We start from the raw sequence: 22,203 nt of genomic DNA, 5'->3' as shown, positions 1-22,203 counted from the left end.
TTCTAAGAGGAACAACAGAGAAACAGCACAATTGTTCTAAGAAAATATGTACCAGTATTGTTATTTCATGGGAACTACATGTATTTACTAACACAGATATGTCAGCAGAGCTGACAGACACTCTTTATAGTATAGTAATTCAAATATTTAGTGTTTGCATATTTTGAAGTACCCACAGAGTGCTGCTGTATGTTTATGTTTTTTTGCATTTGCTTTGCAGTCGCAGCAGATTTGCACGTTTTCTTTATTTCACTTTGCTATGAGGCGCTCACCAACTTATTAGGCTGTCTGTACGATTTAACTACAAAAATTATTTTGTTTGTACATGGTTTTTAATTTATGAAAAATTAATAAAAAGATTTTTTTTAAAGAAAAAAGTTATTTGTCTGTAATTTCCATGTACAGAACACATGGTACTAAAATCCTCTATTGCTTTCTGCTGAGTAGAACTTTACAGATGTTGTGAGCTAAGCCAGGAACTTAACAATTCCCCTCACTATGGAGGGATAACCAGACTTTTTCTGTAGTATTTCCATCCACAGATCTTCATCTTCAAAGCTCTTTTAAAGTTTCTTCAGTAAATTAGGCTTTCTGTCAGATGCTAGTCCATCTGCATCTTGTGGACAAAATTAAAGCAGTATTCCCATCAAATGTCCAATAGATGCGGGTTCCAACTCTCGGATCAGCACCTATAACTGATACGGAGAACCCTGAACCTCGTCCCACTTTCTCCAGCAGTCAATGGGCTCCGACCACTGAGTTAGGTGGTGGCCAGAAGTACGGAAACAGCTGAGCTACGCTGTTTCTGTAACTCCCATAGAAGTGAATGGGAGTTACAGAAAAAGCGTAGCACTACGAGCTACGCTATTTCCATAACTCTAGTAAATCCTGTTTACCTCTATGGAAGATACAGAAACAGTGTAGCTCAGCAAACTCGGCTGTTTCCATACTTTCAGCCAACTCGTAACTTAGGGGCCCCGTTCTAGAGATAGGTGTGGGTCCAAGTGCTGAGACGCATATCTATCGTACCCGCTTCTATCGGTCATCCTGCGGATATGCCATATATATCAAAGATGGGAAAGACCCCTAATAAAACCAAAGCGTTTAACTAATGATAATGAAATATCAAGTATTCAGTATTAAATACCAACTAAAGTACTTACATCAATAGGGGATTTGGAATACTTCAATATACCATTTTCTAAGACGAAAAATCTCTGTAATAAAATATAAATAATGTAAAGGAAATGGAATAATAAAATACAGTATAAGGCTAGGTTTACACCTTGTTTGGGCCATCATTATTTTTAAATGACATATATATATATATACACACACACACACACACACACACACACACACACACAGTGAAGGAAATAAGTATTTGATCCCTCGCTGATTTTGTAAGTTTGCCCACTGTCAAAGACATGAACAGTCTAGAGTTAGATTATATTAAAAAAAAACAAGAAAATCACATAGTCAAAATTATATATATTTATTTGCATTGTGCACAGAGAAATAAGTATTTGATCCCTTTGGCAAACAAGACTTAATACTTGGTGGCAAAACCCTTGTTGGCAAGCACAGCAGTCAGACATTTTTTGTAGTTCATGATGAGGTTTGCACACATGTTAGATGGAATTTTGGCCCACTCCTCTTTGCAGATCATCTGTAAATCATTAAGATTTCGAGGCTGTCGCTTGGCAACTCGGATCTTCAGCTCCCTCTATAAGTTTTCGATGGGATTAAGGTCTGGAGACTGGCTAGGCCACTCCATGACCTTAATGTGCTTCTTTTTAGCCACTCCTTTGTTGCCTTGGCTGGATGTTTTCGGGTCATTGTCGTGCTGGAAGACCCAGCCACGAGCCATTTTTAATGTCCTGGTGGAGGGAAGGAGTTTGTCACTCAGGATTTGACGGTACATGGCTCCATCCATTCTCCCATTGATGCGGTGAAGTAGTCCTGTGCCCTTAGCAGAGAAACTCCCCCAAAACATAATGTTTCCACCTCCATGCTTGACAATGGGGACGGTGTTCTTTGGGTCATAGGCAGCATTTCTCTTCCTCCAAACACGGCGAATTGAGTTAATGCCGTGAGCTCAATTTTAGTCTCATCTGACCACAGCACCTTCTCCCAATCACTCTCAGAATCATCCAGATGTTCATTTGCAAACTTCAGACGGGCCTGTACATGTGCCTTCTTGAGCAGGGGGACCTTGCGGGCACTGCAGGATTTTAATCCATTACGGCGTAATGTGTTACCAATGGTTTTCTTGGTGACTGTGGTCCCAGCTGCCTTGAGATGATTAACAAGTTCCCCCCGTGTAGTTTTCGGCTGAGCTCTCACCTTCCTCAGGTTCAAGGATACCCCACGAGGTGAGATTTTGCATGGAACCCCAGATCGATGTCGATTGACAGTCATTTTGTATGTCTTCCATTTTCTTACTATTGCACCAACAGTTGACTCCTTCTCACCCAGCGTCTTACTTATGGTTTTGTAGCCCATGCCAGCCTTGTGCAGGTCTATGATCTTGTCCCTGACATCCTTAGAAAGCTCTTTGGTCTTGCCCATGTTGTAGAGGTTAGAGTCAGACTGATTAATTGAGTCTGTGGACAGGAGTCTTTACACAGGTGACCATGTAAGACAGCTTTCTTTAATGCAGGCACCAAGTTGATTTGGAGCGTGTAACTGGTCTGGAGGAGGCTGAACTCTTAATGGTTGGTAGGGGATCAAATACGTATTTCTCTGTGCACAATGCAAATAAATATATATAATTTTGACTGTGATTTTCTTCTTTTTTTTTTTTTTATATATAATCTATCTCTCACTGGTAAAATTAACCTAGCCTAAAAATTCTAGACTGTTCATGTCTTTGACAGTGGGCAAACTTACAAAATCAGCAAGGGATCAAATACTTATTTCCTTCACTGTATATAGGGTTATAGTCAGGTGTTTGATTAACCAATTACACCAAACAGGTGATAATTATCATCATTTCCATATGTAAGTTGATACATAGTCAATAACTAACGGAAACAGCTGTGTAGGAGGCTTAAAACTTTGTAAGGAACAGCCAAACTCTGCTACAAAGGTGAGGTTGTGGAAGACAGTTTCATGTCACAGGTCTACCATGGCAAGACTGAGCACAGCAACAAGACACAATGTAGTTATAGATATACAATGATCATCATTTTCATATGTAGGTGGATTAAAAAACCGGAAGATGTCCAGTAGTGCCATCAGCTCAGAACTGTCAGAAAGCAGTGGGACCCAGGCACACCCATCTACTGTTCGGAGAAGTCTGGCCAGAAGTGGTCTTCATGGAAGAATTGCAGTCAAAAAGCTATACCTACGATGTGGAAACAATGCCAAGTGACTCAACTATGAACGAAAACATAGCAACTGGGGTGCAGAAAAATAGCAGCAGGTGCTCTGGACTGATAAGTCAAAATGTTAAATATTTGGCTGTAACAGAAGGCAGTTTGTTCGCCGAAAGGCTGGAGAGCAGTACAATAATGAGTGTCTGCAGGCAACAGTGAAGCATGGTAGAGATTTCTTGCAAGTTTGGGGCTGCATTTCTGCAAAGGAGTTTTGGAATTGGTGAGAATTAATGGTGTCCTCAATGCTGAGAAATACAGGCAGATAATCATCCATCATGCAATACCATCAGGGAGGCGTCTGATTGGCTCCAAATTTATTCTGCAGCAGTACAACGAACCCAAACATACACTCAATGTCATTAAGAACTATCTTCAGCGTAAAGAAGAACAAGGAGCCCTGGAAGTGATGATATGGCCCCCACAGAGCCCTGATCTCAACATCATCGAGTTTTTCTGGGATTACATGGAGACAAAAGGATTTGAGGAAGCCTATATCTACAGAAGACCTGGGGTTAGTTCTCCTAAATGTTTGGAGCAACCTCCCTGCAGAGTTCCTTCAAAAACGGTGTGCTAGTGTTCCTAGAAGAATTGATACTGTTTTGAAAGTAAAGGGTGGTCACACCAAATATTGATTTGATCTAGATTTCTTCTCTGTTCTTTCACTTTTTTTTTTTTTTTTTAGCAATGTACAAAATGCAAACACAAACTATTAACACTTATATTTTTGAAAACATTCTTATTTTGCAGAGTTTTTCCACAACTGCCTAAAACTTTTGCTCAATACTGTATGTACTAAAATAGACATGTCAGGAGAGGTGATGGGCCCCTCTTTAATAAGCTAAATCATTATTTTATAGTCAAGCAAGAAGATGGAATAAATTGCTTTAAAGAGACTCTGTCACCACATTATAAGTGCCTTATCTCCTATATAAGGAGATCGGCGCTGTAATGTAGGTGACAGCAGTGCTTTTTATTTAAAAAAACGATCTATTTTCACAACGTTAGGAGCGATTTTGGTTTATGCTAATGAGCTTTCTTAATGCCCAAGTGGGCGTATTTTTACTTTCAACCAAGTGGGCGTTGTACAGAGGAGTGTATGACGCTGACCAATCGGCATCATGCACTCCTCTCCATTCATTTACACTGCACTAGCGATATAGTTATATCACTATGTGCAGCTACATACACAAACACTAACATTACTACAGTGTCCTGATAATGAATACACATGACCATCCAGCCTGGACGTCATGTGTATTCAGAATCCTGACACTTCTGAATCTTTTTTGTGAGATTCCGGCAAGTAAAACGAAATCTCGTTTACCTCCATAATCTCGCGAGATTTCGTTTCACTTGCCGGAATCTCACAAAAAAGATTCAGAAGTATCAGGATTCTGAGTACACATGACGTCCAGGCTGGATGGTCATGTGTATTCATTATCAGGACACTAGAAATGTTAGGGCTTGTGTATGTAGCTGCACATAGTGATATATCTATATCGCTCGTGCAGTGTAAATGAATGGAGAGGAGTGCATGATGCCGATTGGTCAGCGTCATACACTCCTCTGTACAATGCCCACTTGGTCGAAAGTAAAAATACGCCCACTTGGGCATTAAGAAAGCTCATTAGCATAAACCAAAATCGCTCCTAACGTTGTGAAAATAGATCTTTTTTTAAATAAAAAACTCTGCTGTCACCTACATTACAGCGCCGATCTCCTTATATAGGAGATAGGGCACTTATAATGTGGTGACAGAGCCTCTTTAAGTGCTTGGATGCTGATGTCTTAATGATGTAAAGGTAATGCCAGAACTGTGGATTGGGTGTCTGCATATGATACCTCCAATCTTAAGGAAAAAGGAAGCAAACTATAGACGGATCAGCAGAACAAATCAGGAACCGCACATATAATATACACAAAGCAGAACTTCGTTACTTTTAAGCCTATAATTTTATTAACCCCCGCTGAACTCCTGGATGTGGTGTACCTGTCGGTTGCAGATGTTGGCTATACAGTTTTGGTTCGGCATTAATGCCATGACTGTTGCAAATTTTAACATTTCTAATTCTTGTATAATTGATACAATAAGTCCAGGCACTTACTTTATGCCATCCTTTCAGTGGCCATTTTCTTTTCTTTAGCATGAATCCTTCATGTTTTTCAGGTTTCTGGACACTTGTCTGTCCTATCTTCAGTCCCTCTATGATTTCCCAGCTGTCTCCTTCCTGATAGAAAAAAAACCAAACAAAAAACACGGATGTTATCACACAAAGGTACTACTACACAGCACAAGATTATATCGGGTACTCTTTACCGTTGCATTATCTATAGGCAGAAAATTAATTGTGACTTAAAATGTTAATGTCCAAAAGGTATCTTAATGCGGTTTTCCCACAACAAACTTGGCATTTTGTTAGGATATGACACCGTCTGATTTGCGACGGTTTAACCACTGCAACCCCATTGATACCTATATATATAAAAAAAAGGAGATACAGAGCAAGGTGAAGCATGAGGCATAACCTGAAGCTCCTGCTCCCAAATGCAAAATCTTTAACAGGCCCCCCCCCACATACCACGTGCCATTCATAATACTGGTGTCTTCTTATGTGGCACAGTAGCCTTTGGGTCCCCTCAGGCACCAGAGTCTGGGTGCGATGGCTACCTCTGCAGCCCCCTATAGCTACTCCCCTGATAGCAGTCTCTTTGACTTTTTCCTTTACACTTGGTCAGTTCTGGCTTGGTTTCAGACAACAGTAAAAGGATTGGCAGCAAACTCTTCACCAGACTTCCCCATTCTTGTGACAAGGGGGTCCTAATAGTTGAACCCCACTACTCAGATATTAATGGTTTCAAAGGTTTCAACTCCCAGTTATTATGTATCTACAGGTCATTGCCATCAGCCAAGATTACTGCGGTTTGTAATTTCTATTTGAGAAATCCATCCCAGAATACCAGGACATGTATTAAAAAGACTTAATTTATATTCCAGTCAAACTGCTGATTCTCCGTTAACATAGGCGCCTTGACTGACTATTTCACGTCTTACATTGTTTAGTTCTAGATACTTGCTCTTGATACTTTCTCGATGAAGGAAATGACTCATAGTTGAGAGCTGAGAAATTATGAAAATCCAATCCTTTATACATAGTGGATATGTTGAGAAGGAGTAAGGAGTTGAACAATGCAATGCCAACACACAGTTTTCAAGAAATATAATAAGTGATTTGTAGCTTTTGCATGTAATGGAAAATAGATGCACTAGTTTATTAAAGTAGTATTCCGAAAATAGATGTTCATAAGATAGACCTAGGCAGGGGTGTAGCTAAAGGCTCATGGGCTTCGATGCAAAGGTTCTTCTTAGGCCCCCCCAAACTTCTCATGGCTGACGGCCCGCAGCTCTCCGCTGCATTGCTGGGTCTCCTAAGTGACAACGATGCAAAACCAGCAGCCAGGGACGTCACTAAGGTCTTTAAACTTCAGGAAAAATAGCCCCAATACATATACCCCCCGTGTATGTATATGTGTAAATAGGAAACAGCATATCTATAGCACTATGACCCTATAGCTATGGATAGGATTAGATCCATTGGCTCAGCAGACACTATCACACATGATAGAATTAGATATAGGGCCCAGCTCGCTGACATTGAGACTCTAGCGCTGGATCCAGGAAATTTAAGTATAAGAATTGTTTCGCTTTTTTATGCGTTACTAATTATTTTTGTATGTTTGTGTTTTTTTACAAGTTCGGTTGTTGGACTACGTCGGATTCGAGGACTACTTCGATAACGACGTTTTTTTTATTCTCAATAAAATGGTTAATGAGAGTTGTGTGGGATTTTTTTATTTCAATAAAATATTTTTTTCTATGTCTGTATTTTTCTAAGCTTTATTACTACCGCCTTAGTAATGGCTGCTGGGTGATTGACAACGTCCATTACTAAGGCGGGGCTTAATGTTAGCCATGAAAAGGCGAACACTAACCCCTATTATTACCCCGGTACCCACTGCCACCAGGGGTACAGGGAAGAGCCGGGTATGATCCAGTACACGACCATCTGTAGTGATGGAGGGGCACTATAGCAGCCACAGGCTGGTATTATAAGGCTGGGAAAGCCCAAAAACTGTGGCCTTTCCCACCCTGGTAATGCTAGGCTGCTGCTATGTTGTATTTGGCTGGTTATAAAAATGGGCTAGTTATAGGCTGCTTATATTATGACCTCAGTTGCTGCTGAAGGCGATCATGGTGGTGTTCGGCCCCATTCCAAGCTTTGCTATGGGTCCCCATGTTTGCTTTTTACACTCCTAAGACTGAAAGTACTAGAAATTCTTGTAACAAACTACTTTGTAAACAAACAATACATTCAACTGGGACCCAAAAATTGAAGGGGTAGTATTTCCATCTCAGACATTTATGGCAAATCCAAAGTATATGCCATGAATGTCTGATAGGTGAGGGTCCCCCAACCCCTGCCCAGTCTAGCGAGGGGGCTGCTGGCCGCTGCCTGCAGGCATGTGGATACCTCTGGGTCAGGCGCCTATCATACATTCCGGGCAAATCCTGTGGATATGCCAAAAAAAAAAAAAAAAACTTATGGGAATGTCCATTAAATAAATCCATTACTTCGCTCTGTTTTTAGAAAAGTAATTTTTCACCTTAAGCTTCCTGGGCAATTAATGTCACACATATTGCTTCAGAATACCCATGAAATAACATATCAGAAATAATCAACAGTGACCATCCTAAGAGGACAAAACCTACATTCTAGTATATCAATTCAGAGGGAACAGAAGGTTAGTGCACAATGTAAGGTCACAAACATATGTTACTGATGTACACAACATGTGGAGAAGATGCAGCGGTACAAGTGCATAAATAGGACCTCCTATCAAAACCTCTCCCGTTAAACCATGAATTATTGGTCCTAATAGAAGACAGTGCCCCTATTAAGATGGTCTGTTGGGAAATTAAGAAAAACTCACTATGCAACATCAGATTTCCTATGTCAACTTCAGATTCTCGAGTCTTTAAATTGATGTGGACATATCTAATAGAGATCTCTTCGAAGTATTACGGTTGTGTTCATGTGCGGTATGGTCAGCTGTTTATGTATGCACATTGAGAAGAATGGCTTGCATCACCTCTTTTATTGTATATCTTGCTACTAAAAATAAGTAAATGAAGCACATAGGATAACGGGTTTAGGGAATCGACCCTGCCTGCTCACCATGAACTCAAAATCACATCTCATTTGCTGTGGTTTTGTTTATACGTTATTCTGGATCAACACAGTTACGAAGGGCCGGTATTAAAGAAGCACTTTGCATTTTTTTTATTATAGAGGTGATTATTGTGGTGTACATATTAGCGATATGCCATAACACTACAAGACTGTAAAGTCTTGTAATGTTATGGCATATCGCTAATATATACACCACAACATTATGATCAGTGGGTATCCAACCTCTGGGACCCCCGCTGATCCTGGGAACTAGGTCCCTTCAGCATTTCACATTCACAGTAGCACTCTCGGCCACCTGCTGTGCAGGGAACTGAAGCAAAGCTCCATTCAAGTAAGGGAAAAACGGAAGGAGCAGCAACATTTAGCAAATGCTGCAGTCTCTTCATTCTTAGGATTGTGAGGATCTTGACAGTTAGACACCACTAATCAGAAAGTGATGGTATATCATAGCAATATGCCATCACACTCTATGGTGCAAGAATCCTTTTTACCCAAAGTCTCTAACAGCAAAAGGAGCATTCTGAGTTTCTTAAACCTTACATAACCATGGAGACATTGTAAGTGTGCCAGGCTGCATTCTCACTCTGCTTCCAGATCCGGTCTGACGTTTAGTCTCCGTTAGTCTCAGTGCGGTAATCACAGCAAACAAGGGGGGAAGCCACATCTGCGGAAAGGCGCTGTGGGATTAGAGCATCCTTCACCGTGTAAACATAAAGGCGGGAACGCGATGATCTAAAGCCATGGATAGAGAAAGCTGTAAAAGAAGCGCTCGGGTTCTCAAGAGTGTAGTCACAGTTCCCCAAAACTTTGTCGGGAAGAAGGCTGCAGATGGTTTGTAGCCCTTTCTAGATGACTCCACGCTGCATTTTATGGTCAAGCTTTATGATGCTGTCATGGAAAGTCAGGCTCCCAACTCTCCAGATCGAGCAGCCACAAAAGCAGGTAGAGGGAAATTAAGGAAGTGTTTGGGGATTATCCAGAACTTGCAATAGATTCTTCTAATTCAAAGAAAAAGTTGACCCCGTGCTTTGAAGAAGTAGCAGAACCAGAAGTGATCCCTGGGTCCCCTTCTAAGAGCCCAGATATTCTGACCAAACTGAAGATTAGGCAGATGATGGAAGTCACAACCAGACAGAGGAGAGAAAAAAACAGCTGAGATTGGGCACTCCTCCTGCGTTGCCTTACGTTTCTTCCACACATGCCATGTATTCCCAATGAGGGAATGCTATCTAGTCTTCCCAAGTTGCCACTTTCATCAACGATGCCATTGAAAAGGCTAGGAAAGCAGCTCCACTTCAAGCACAACTCTCACTGGAACTACAAACATATTCGGTTTGGACAACCTTCAAGCCATGAAAATTCCCCCTCCGAAAGAGGAGCTGAAAAACCAGTAGAGCTTGAAACCCATTCCTCCTATTCTGGAATACCAGGGTCGCACTGTAGATGCCATGGGGAAAGAGATTGAGCTGACCCATCGTATGCGGACAATAAAAGCCAACATCTCAGGTGTGAAAAGTGATCAGTTCAAGCAATAGCTGGAGGATAAATCTTCAGAGCATATGGAGTCTAACACTTTCTGTGACCATCGCTTGTCCATTGCGTCCGCACAATGGCAAAATATTTCTTCAAGTTCTACGATAAAGGACAATTTGAGAAAATTGCCCGACATGAAGGAAAAAGGCTCAGCTAGAGAAATGACAAGAAAAAATATACCACGCAGCAAAGAAAACTGGTATCCAGTCATCCACCTGACTGTCACTCATCGCCCCAAAAAAGATCAGGGAAGGAGAAATACCAGATATTGAGTGGATGTCTTCAGGAGCTTATGAAAATAACACCATAGACAATGACCTTGATATTCTTAAGACTGAAGACATAGATGCCTTAACTGCTGAAGCTGAACATCTGCAAAATGAAAATGCTGAACTATGTAAGGTGATGGATCTAATGCAGAGGATCCTGGAGCTGGGACATACACTTAGAGACTATAAGAGAAGAGCTCGAAGTCTCTCCTCTGCAAGGTGACAAAGAAGTTAAAAGGACAACAAAGATGAAAAATGGCAGAGGGACTCACTGCCACATCTGGTCACTAAAGATTAAATGAAAAAACAGCAGACGGTCTCCCGCCCTAGATCCTGAAAAAGTTCCACAATATCCGCAAATCATTTGTAATCATTTGTAATATCGGCTGGACCACAGGATTCTTTGTGCTATCTTTCCACAATGTAAACCTCTTTATGGATACCAAGTGGCCAATATAGAGGAGAAAGTGACCACATGTCCAGTTCTAGTACTGTGGTAGAGGATCAATAAAGGGTTGTAGTCGTAGACAATGAGAATCAGATGACTCCAACTGTATTACACCTTATCTTTAATGAAGAACTTATAATAATAGTAGTAGTCTTTGAAACGTAATAGCTTTTACTTTGCTTCCTCACAGTAAACAAATTTCTTACAATCCTTTTCAAGTTCGAGAACATTGGGATACATTAGAGTCTAATAATGATTAGACCAATGTGCAAATTATACTCCTCTCCAGTAGCAGTCACATTAATACAATACACTCTTATTTATATCAGTAAGCAGATTGTACTAGTTCTTCCTTTATTTTATTTATTTCTTTTTTTAAACCAGTGCTGGAGCACTGTAATTTTAGTCATATTTACTATATTCCAAAACATTTTAGATCCATTACAATAGCATAATAATGCTATGAAATATCTCCTCTAACCCCACATCAAGACCCTCCCAGAAAAAAAGAGAGAAAAAAAAAAGAAGGAGAAAGAGGAAGAGAGAGGAAGAGAGAGGAAGGAAGAAAGAAAGAAATAAAGAAAGAAAGAAAAAGAAAAGAAAAGAAAAGAAAAGAAAAAGAAAAGAAAAGAAAGGAAAGAAAAAGAAAGAAAATAAATAGATAAAGAAGACCATAATTACACTATACATGGTAAAACATATCAGTTATTTCCTGACTCGGAGTCTGAGTCCATCAGGAGTAGCCATCCAGACCATTTTCTAACAGTTTGTTGAAAATTTTGTATTCCACTATCCGGTAAACACGCTTCATAGGTATAGCATTGATTCACTTTGGCAATTACCATCTGAATAGTCATATTTTTATGTCCTTTCCAGTTTGAGGCTATTAATGATCTTGCAGCAATTAAGATCTGATTAGCTATCCATCGGCACTCTAAAGGAATACTTTAAAAAAATATATTCAAAATCCCCAACTCAGGTGAAGGTGCTATAACTTGCCTACAAATTTGGGATATAAGAGTAAAAACCTCTTTCCAAAAATGATTAATTTTGGGAAAATCCCACCACATATGTTTTAAGTTTGCTATTACATTACATTTTTTCCAACACATGCCCAAGTATTCTGGGTACATCTTTTTTTGTTTCAACGGGGACAAATGCCACCTTAATGGAGTATTTTTTGTGGCTTCTATATGATTAATACAGAGAGTAGTAATTATTTTAGTTATAACTATGCTTCCTGCTTATGTTATCATTAGTTTTCCCTCTAGTCTCTATATCCAGCGTATAGTCACAATTGGATTTTTATTAAGCCGGTACACCAGTCTTAATCTAAAGAGCACTGGAGTAAGATGCGCCTAATTCATTTAGAGGTGCACGTCTATTAATAAATTAAGCGCATACCTGGCGATCTGTGCGCTAGAAAGGGAAATCTACACCAGCTGGCGTAGAGTTACGCTATAATTAGTTGAAAAAGTTCGGCTATGACCCCACAGTGCATCCCTACTTTACAGAATACCTACTCAACACCCATGGGATCATGAAGGAGAGAACTGCTGGAACTTTCCTCCTTTAATGATCTACAATTTCATGAGCAAGATGGTAACTATGTTTATGCCAAATGATAACGTGGAAGATATCCTGGTCATCCTAAACTGTCTGGCATATCTTGCCAAAGTAGATGGAAAGTGCTTGCTCTTCTGGTAATAGGGATATTCATTCATTAATACATGTCTTGCTCATAAAAAAATAAATTGTTAAAATAAATAATATAAAACCATAGAGACCGAACTTTCAGGTATGAATGGTTTTAATAACCAGCATACAGCCATTATATGTGGCATTAATTTTCCCTGTTTAAATTAAATGTATTAATTGATCTCCATTAAAATGAATGACAATTATGAAATCCCACAGTGCTCGGACTCAGACTCCCAAATCCAATTCAGTGCCATGGAGAGTGACTACACATGTGAAGCCACCTCTCCACTGGATACCTGGGACCAAGTCAGGATTGGAAGCAGTTTTTTTTTCTGGGACAGCCCTTCTAATGAGAAAAAGTTTGGAGGATATTATGCTAATCTTACCCCCTGATAACTTGGTGTCTCTTTGTTAATTTTGGAACATGTCAGTACTATACTACGAGGGTAGTTGGTGTGTGACCGGTTCTTCTAGTTCCCCAGTGCCTAGCTCAATAAAAGCCGGAGGACGTGTTAATTCTGCTTTTGCCTTTTCATTGTCAATTCATGAGTTCATAGCTACACTACACAGTTTTTACTTGAGATGCAACGACCCAACCCATCTACAAGCAATCCGTGATTGGACTGAAGTCCACAGACGTTATGATGACGTCATCACAGTTGACTAGCTGTCTGGTCCTCTGGCTCCTGGATCATTGGTTATTTATTAGGCACCTTGGCGTGGGTGCACACGGGGGTGTATTAGTGTCATGGATTCTGCCAGCTTGTATGTGTGGACACTAAACTGTGTCCAAGCAGGCCATGTTTTGTGATCTGTATGTTATATATGACACGCACCACTGAGGACACATTATGTTAAAGAGGACCTATCAGCTCTCCAGACATGTCTGTTTTAGTAGATAATTGTATTCCCTAAAATATAACAATTCTGGAGCAGCTTTTCTTAGAACTCTACGTTGTGCCATTCCTCTGTTATTCTTCCTAGAAATTTATGAATTAATTGGGTTTTACCATTTGGGGGGTGTGTCCCTATGTCTGCCACTTTCAACAGTGATTGGACAGAGTGTGTAGACACACACCCCTTTGACCACAGGAATGGTAACACCCGGATGTAATTTGGTCCTTTGGTTCTGTAGACGATGAGTTAAAATAAACGTCCTCCAGTTTTGCTCTTAAAACGTTATATAAAAGTGACTTCCTATCTTCTTCAGTGTAGGCTGTATCGTTGATTTTTGGCTCTTTTTCCTCAGAGCACACGTATGATGAGTGACTAAAAACGTAGCTCTGTTCTCCCTCCATGCTTTACACTGCCACTCATCCTGTCTAGATTGGCACAAGTCCAGCAGGAAGTCTACGTACAAGAAGTCAATTTCATTTACATTACGTGTATTCTGTAAGGATGGAGGCTTCCTAAAATCTGGTTGACAGAACGGCTCCAATAGGTGGAAAGAACAGGACACACCCTCTTCACAGCCCTGGAGCATTACCAAACAAGGGACGAGGAATCTAAATATATAATTTACATCATATACTGCTGTATTGAATAAAATTCTATGACTTTATATTTTTATCACAGACTTAACTAAAGCAACATGGAATATATAAACATATAGAGTTGACAAACATACAAACATAGCATGCACAATTTGAATTAACCCAGGGTTTAGTCAAAGCAAATAAACCAGGGATTGCCATATGAACTCTGTGCTCCTCTATTAGCATAATACCTTATTTGCATGCAGCAGGTACAACATTTAACTATTTACAATTCATTTTAGCAGTGTTTTTTTAAATCTATAAAGGTGTGCCGCTCTATAGAAGCCATACTTTGATGCCACTTTAAAGAAAATAATATGGAACTGCCCAAATTGCAACCCCGTTATTTAATGTTTTGACCAGAACCTCTTGTTTAGATGTGCATTAGGGGAGACAGAAATTTCCAGCATCCTTTCTTCTCAGACTTAGGGCAGATACAGACGGACGTTGCGTTTTTGCGCGCGCAAACAACGCTGCGTTTTGCGCGCGCAAAAACCATTTGACAGCTGCGTGTGTCATCCGTGTCTGATGCGCGGCTGCGTGATTTTCGCGCAGCCGCCATCATAGAGATGAGGCTAGTCGACGGCCGTCACTGTCCAAGGTGCTGAAAGAGCCAACTCTTTCAGCACCCTCGACAGTGAATGCCGAACACAATATCGAAAAACCTGTGGAAAAAAAAGAAAAAGTTCGTACTTACCGAGAACTTCCCGGCCGTTGCCTTGGTGACGCGTCCTTGGTGACGCGTCCTTGGTGACGCGCCTCTCGACATCGGGCCCCACCTCCCTGGATGACGCGCCAGTCCATGTGACCGCTGCAGCCTGTGCTTGGCCTGTGATTGGCTGGAGCTGTCACTTGGACTGAATTGTCATCCCGGGAGGTCAGACTGGAGGAAGACGCCGGGAGTTATCGGTAAGTCAGAACTTTTTTTTTCTACAGGTTCATGTATATTGGGATCGGAAGTCACTGTCCATGGTGCTGAAACAGTTTAACTCTTTCAGCACCATGGACAGTGACTATCTCCTGACGTCGCGTACCGATAATTTTTTTGCCGAGTTCGGCCGAACCCGGTGAAGTTCGGTTCGCTTGTCCGGCTTCGCTCATCGCAAAGACACTCCGTTTGGATGTTCGGAAACAGAAAAGAACGTGGTGCTTTTCTGTTTTCATTCATCCTTTTGACAGCTGGTGCGCTGTTTCAGTCGGTTCGCACGGAAGAGCTTCCGTGCAACCTGCGTGGTTTTCACGCACCCATTGACTTCAATGGGTGCGTGATGCGCGAAATACGCAGAGTTATTGAACCTGTCGCGCTTTTTGCGCAGCAGACAAACGCTGCGCAAAAAGCACGGACAGTCTGTACTGCCCCATAGACTTGTATTGGTCCATGCGTGCCGCGTGAAAACCACGCGGCCCGCACGGACCGAATACACGCTCGTGTGAATCCCCCCTTAAAGAGAACCTTTCACCTCCCCATACATGTGCAGCTGAGTGCAGCATGTAATGGGGAGGGATGAACAAACCCTGGGGCACTTTACTTTTTTTTTTTTTATACCTCCCTCCGTTATTTCGATATTGGTGCCGTTATATTTGGCACCCGATATTTAAATAACCCCCTGAACTGTCAACGTGGCGTGTACTGGCAAGGGGGCGTGTTACTATGGCTGTGACACTGTCCAATCAGATATGGACAGTGTTACAGCAAGGGCGAGGAGAGAGAGTGTGCGCACGCACGCTCGCATTCTCACTCTTCAGCTTTCAAGATTAGTCTTCTGTCGAACTGGCAAGGGGGCGTGTCTCTGCTACGGGTAGTGTAAGAGCTGTGGAGAGGAGAGCGTGCTCTCCTCTCTTCAGCTCATCAGTCTTGTATTGTCTGTCGAACTGGCAAGGGGGGGGGGGGGTGTCTCTGCTACGGACAGTGCAGGCGCTCCTCAGCTCTTACACTGTCCGTAGCAGTGACACGCCCCCATGCCAGTTCGGGTGAAAAGACTGATCTTCAAAGCTGAAGAGTGCACACTCTCTCCTCGCTCTTGCTGTGGCACTGTCCTTACCTGATTGGACAGTGTCACAGCCATAGTAACACACCCCCTTGCCAGTGCACGCCCCATTGACCGTTCAGGGGGTTATTTAAATATCGGGCGCCAAATATAACGGCACCGATATCTAAATAAGGTATAAATTTTTTTTAAAGTGCACCAGGGTTTGTGCAGCCGTCCCCATTACATGCTGCACTCAGATGCACATGTATGGGGAGGTGAAAGGTTATCTTTAAAGGCTATGTACACCTTTGAAAGACATTTTTATTAATAAAAATGTCCATCAGTGTGTTTGGTGCAACGTTCTAAATACTTTTCATTAAAAATAATTTTTACTTTTTGAGATACAGCGGCTTTGTACCCTGTATACAGGGCAGCTGTATCTAGGGCTGAAACCTGTATCCATCAGGTCAGCGGCACTGCAACTAATGTCTTATAATACAATTACATTAGCTGCAATAACATTATATCAGAGTCAACTCTAGGCAATAGCTCAGGGGACCCAGTTGCACCCACAAGTTCTGTCTTGGTGACCATGTCACTTTAAAAGCACCATCTCTTTTTCTGCCATTTGTACAACCTTTTTTTCCCCCACAAACTACACTTACAAGAACTATTTCCCTTACGCAGCACTAAACACGATGAATGGTCCTAACAAACTGATAATTGAAGCATTTAGATTAATGGCTGCACATATCAGAAAATGCAGTCTGCGCCTGAGTTCGCTATAGCATCACGATTGGACAGTCTCAGCAAACAATAAAGAGCGGAGTTACAGAAAGAATTCCATTGCTGCCAGTTTCTATCTGCCAACCAAAAACATGGCAATAGCTCGATACAAAATTTAATTATTGGCAAATTATAACAGTAATTAAAAATCTGCATTGAGGAGTATTGCTGCATTCTGCTGTCATTATGCACATGTCAAATATTTAAATTGAAAAGACCATCTGCCAAAGTTTTGATGATACTTCTGCCGGGAGAGAATTATGTTCTAGCATCAGTGTCCCTCTAATAAATTTGCTCTATACAGTGTACATTAAACAGGGGTACATGCCAAATGTACTAAAGGGGGAGGAGGTGTTGGTAACATTTATGCAGCACCATTGGTGTCATTTTGAATGCCTGTTCCACATCAGAGGCAGGGCAACAAAGAGAAGTTTACACCTTGCTATAAGGCCGGTTTCACATGGGCGTATTCAGTTCGTAAAATGTGGTCCGTATGTCGGCAATATTTTCCGGACCAAACATCATAGTTATCTATGATGCTAGGAGTCCATGCCCCCTGTCGGAATACGGAATACGGAAAGCATTCCCGTGGGGAGGCAGAGACCCCTAGCATCATAGATAACTATGATGTTAGGAGCCCGCCTCCCTGAACTATGTTTGGTCCGGTCAATATTGCCGACATACGGACCACATTTTACAGACCGAATACACCCGTGTAAAACAGTGAAAAAGTGTTTTAGCCACAGTATGTATGTATGTATGTATGTATGTATGCATAGACATTGATAATATATCGCTAAGATATACCATCAAAGTTCAATTGGTGGGGGACCAACCACTGTGAACGCCGCAGATTTAAGTGGCTTGAGGGCGGTGCCCCACCAATTTGTCCCAAATCAGTTCCATTCTGCATTTTCTGTAAACCACAAGGTTGGCCCATTATATAGTCAATGGTCGACTATACAGACTCTGGTAAAAGCGGAGTGGCGCAAACGGGATAAAAGTGACACGGCACTGTCCAAACGCCACTACTACTTCATTCTAGTGTTTGGTGGGGGTCACAATGGTAAAAGGAGCCTGGGATCATTGTCAGCTCTAAGAATTACATTTGCACTTCCATCTTTTTAAATGCAGCAAGGTCCATCCCAGGGTAATGTCAGTGGGGGCAGAAAAAGTAAGTAGATTTTTTCACCAACTTTAACCTACTTTTTACCATGCGGTGTCAAGGTGTGGGAACAGTTCACCAAATAACCAACCCATGTATTATACATAAAAGCTAACTGTCATTGGGGCATATATCCCCAATATCTCAAGTTGAATTACATACTTGGGTTATAAATAAGCAAGCTATAATAATAGGACTGTAATATTGGCCTCTAGCAGCATTTAAAAGGTTAACAATTGACGCTAGAGGCGCTGAGCTGCTCCTGATTTAGTGCAGAGGAAACAGCTCTATGATTCAACAAATTTGTAGGGTGAATTACATTTACCTTTCTCAGCAATTCCAATGATGTGTAACCTAAGATGATGTAAGCTTTACTACTGAGCAGTTCTTTTACAATGCTTTTTGCTGCATCTTTACACCAAACACCATTTTTTTTGCCGTAATACTGTATCTACCATGAGGATTTTGTTACAGAATTACTTTACTTATATTCCACGTGTAACATCAGTTATCGAATACCAGTAGATAAGAGGTCATTGAAAAAAGGTTGTGCCGCTTATTCTAGAGAGTTTCTGGATCCTGGTAGTGATCACTATGGATGATGAAGTGAGCAGAAGGACTAGAAAGGTAGTGATAAAATGAATGCAGATCTGTTGGACTATGGAAGTTAGGAACCGACACAGAAGACCAAAATATTCCTAAATGTTTCATATCTATATACACTTGAGTTTGAAGGTGGTCATGGTGGTGTTGGACCCCATTCCAAGTTTGGCTCTAGGGATTTAGGATTTCTTATTACCCCCTTGGCATAAGCAAAAAGGAAAAGATCTGGAACCAGCGCTTTATAATAAAAAGAAGAAGTCTTCCAACTTTAAATGTATTTCTTTAAAAAAAATTCCACCTGCAAATGGGGTCGGTCGCAAAACAGTTAGCCTACGTGTTTCAGACGTATTACAAGTCTTGATCTAGCCATGATTAAGAGCACAGCCAGTGCTTGAAACGCGTAGGCTTTTTTACTGCCATAACTCACCACCTTGTCATTTCTCCTGGTGTTTTTTCTAAGCTGTGTTTGCTTGCATCTGAATAAAGTGGAAATTGAGTTTTTCCGATTCATACCACATATCGCTGGATCTTCTCTGTTTTTTCTAGTATTACACGTCCTTACTCATGGCCTGTAGTAAAAACGTGGACTACGTCTGAATTGCGTAGGCTGTTTTGCTACCAACCCCATTTGCAGCTGAAATTTTTTTAAAGAAATGAAAAAGTTGGAAGATTTCTTTTTATTATAAAGCGCTGGTTCCAGATCTTTTCCTTTTTGAGTCTACCAATAAATGTGTCACCACGAGGATCTGTGCCCATCTAATATGCATTCTAATGGACTGGTGAGCTGGAGGATCCCTTCTCCCCCATTTTTCCCTACCTCTTTGTCCCCTTAGCATAGACCGTAGATTTATGGACATTTAAAAAAAACAAAAAAAAAAAAAAAACAAAGATGAACAACAGAGGTCCAGCACATCCACTATGCAACCCCTGAACTACAGTTTGGGGCTGTACCCTGCTACCACTAATTTGCCTAAGTGGTTGAGAAAAAAGAAACAGAACGGGATTCCTTGCCTTGGCATATTAGCCAAAGCAAAGATCTCGTTGGAAAATCCGGTGGCCATTTCACCCACTTAGCAAGTAAGCAGTAGTTTGCAACGATTTGTAACTGGGATACGTACAGTGAGAGCACAATTGGAACCGAATCAAAATAAGTTATAATTTTAGTATGTTTAGAGTATGTATAGTGGATACACTGGGGCACCCAATAGTTTAACCATTAATGGTCATCATTCAGATATCTATATAGTCCGCAAATGTAAAATCTGGCATCTCTGTAATATATATTTATTGTGTTTTATGCTATTTTAACTTATTTTCAGCCAACTTTAACTTTATGGAGTAGAATTTTTTTTATAGCTAGCAGGAAATGGTCAGACGGCTAGCAGCTGTTGACAAATTTTATCATGGATTTTCTTATATTCACGACCTACACGAACACACAGGGTCGCCTAACACATGAATGCCTGATGCCTAGTAACACATGAACATTTAAATAGGCTGAAGACCTAATGATTACCTAATATTTGCATTGGGCATTCATGCATTTGGACCTCCAGTAATCAAGAGAGCAGGGTCCCCGGAAAAGAGTGGTGTTCACGAATGTTCACTGCCGCTCCATTCATTCTCTGTGGGACTACCGAACATAGCCAAGCAATATACTTGGCTATCTCCAGCAGTCGCATTAAGAATGAATGGAGCTGCAGCACGTGGGACTAGCGATCAAACACAACCCATATCCTGGCGATCGGTAATAAGTTGGGATGACTTTTTTTTTTACGTAACTTTTTATTACGTTTTCAAAAAAATATTAGGGATAACCCCTGGCAGGTCATCTTGGGACCCTCTCTATTAGCCAGAGCAAGCAGTGGCTCCAAGCTGTCTATGTATTTAATGGATGGCCATTCATCTGACTGACTGCCATGTAATACTACATTTTCCCTGATGCAGCTGTTGCGGAGGAAATGAACAGCTGGCCGCAACATCAAATCGAATAAAAATAATTTAAAAACCCACGTAGAAAATGGGACAAAGTATATAAAATATCCAATGTGTTTCTAAAATTAAGAGTAAATTGTACAAATTTTTAGACAAATGTAATAGAAAATGCAAAAATGTGCAGCCTACTTCTTTATAAAAATCGAGGCAACATATGAAATAGAAAATTCACTCTGTAAAGAGAAGCAAGAGGAGAGATGACAAACTGGGTCTTTACTGCAGATGCTATTAGAATAAATGATTCTTACCTGTCGGCTATCTCTCTGGGAAGAGGAGGAAGAGGAGGCACTTTTGTGCGTTGGCGTTGATATTCTGTGAGCTGGCGATATGCCTTTCTCTTCTGAACTCATCTTCAAATATAGATCCTGATAGTACTAAGGTGGCAGCAAAACCATATCAATCCTTTGTATGTAGATCATGCAGTATAACAAAAAGGTCCTCTCTCATAAAACAGATTTAATTCATCACATGATAAACGCTGAAAGATAAACCAAATAAACATACTTAGTATCATACATGTAACTTTCATACAACGTACAAACATGAATAAGCATTCCTAAGGAGAACTGTTGTGTCTATGTTATAAATTGAAGGTGAACTTTTCAATGGAAACTTACAATTTTACAAATGTTCAGATTGCATAAGAGATAAGTGGGTAAAACATAAAACAAAAGGGATACAAAATGAAGAGTCACATAATAATGCAAGTAAAAGTTCAAATAAACAATAAAAGTACTCAATCATAGAATTCACAAGAATGATATTTAAAAGGGGTATTACGGTTTAAACAAATAAATATCATTTGTTGTAGAATGAAAGTTATGCCATTTCCAAATATACTTTCTACATTAATTTTTCATGGTTTTCAAGATGTCCGCCACGGAATGGGAACGTTCAGTGTGTACTTCCATGGAATGAAAATCCGCCAATCTCACAGTGAAATGCTCATAATAGTTACAGTACGGTTATCACAACTCTCCCTTGTAACAAGACCTGCCCCATCACACGACCGATTCCTACAATCAAGGTTCCCCATTCAGCATTTTACTGTGGTAACTTGAGCCCAGCAGAGGAAATGATTCTGAGGGCCCACTGTCAACCCATACAGAACATGTGCAGGTCCACTTTTAACTGCACTGTGAACCACACAAGTCATATCATTAATAAAGTCTAATGGATGATTTGTGAATAAACCCATAAAAATAGTCCTAAGCAGCAATGGATGGTCTTCAAAACACAGCTTCAAATGGGTCTGTCTTCTGATGGACCTAAAAGGCCCCGTCATTGTAGGGGCCCATAATTACATAAGAACTTGGGCCCATCAATATGGACAGGTGTCGTTTTCGTGAGACAACCCCTTTAATCTTTTTTTAAGGATATTATAGGGTTATTTCCATCTTATAAAATGATATATAGCTGCTCTAATTTTTTTGATGAGTTGTATTTAGAGAAGCATTCATTTTTGGGGGGCTACTGATTTTTTAAATAAAACAGAGGGTATTCCTGGTGATAGGTCTTCTTTAAGGTTTGTTGTGCTTGAGTAATTAAAAATAAAAACATGCAACATAT

At 40.7% G+C, this 22,203-nt stretch overlaps 1 protein-coding gene and 1 pseudogene across 5 annotated transcripts in view; one reads left to right on the top strand and one right to left on the bottom strand.

The window, feature by feature from the left end:
- The window catches only part of OSBPL6 (oxysterol binding protein like 6), a 169,650-nt gene that overhangs the window by 60,725 nt on the left and 86,722 nt on the right, over nucleotides 1-22,203 (bottom strand). For all 5 annotated transcript variants that reach the window (XM_075829517.1, XM_075829516.1, XM_075829519.1 and 2 more), the window contains 3 exons: nucleotides 20,883-21,112; nucleotides 5,486-5,608; nucleotides 1,164-1,217 (listed from right to left, as the gene is read on the bottom strand). In XM_075829517.1, coding sequence (XP_075685632.1) covers nucleotides 1,164-1,217; nucleotides 5,486-5,608; nucleotides 20,883-20,984 — 279 coding nt within the window. In that variant the 5' untranslated portion in view covers nucleotides 20,985-21,112. The remainder of the gene's footprint in view (nucleotides 1-1,163; nucleotides 1,218-5,485; nucleotides 5,609-20,882; nucleotides 21,113-22,203) is intronic.
- LOC142656118 (U4/U6 small nuclear ribonucleoprotein Prp3 pseudogene) lies at nucleotides 7,801-12,586 on the top strand (annotated as a pseudogene).

This window comes from Rhinoderma darwinii, chromosome 6 (assembly GCF_050947455.1).
Source record: "Rhinoderma darwinii isolate aRhiDar2 chromosome 6, aRhiDar2.hap1, whole genome shotgun sequence".
NCBI lineage: Eukaryota > Metazoa > Chordata > Amphibia > Anura > Rhinodermatidae > Rhinoderma > Rhinoderma darwinii.
The sequence above is the reverse complement of the archived record's forward strand: the minus strand, read 5'-3'. Positions and strand labels throughout refer to the sequence as shown.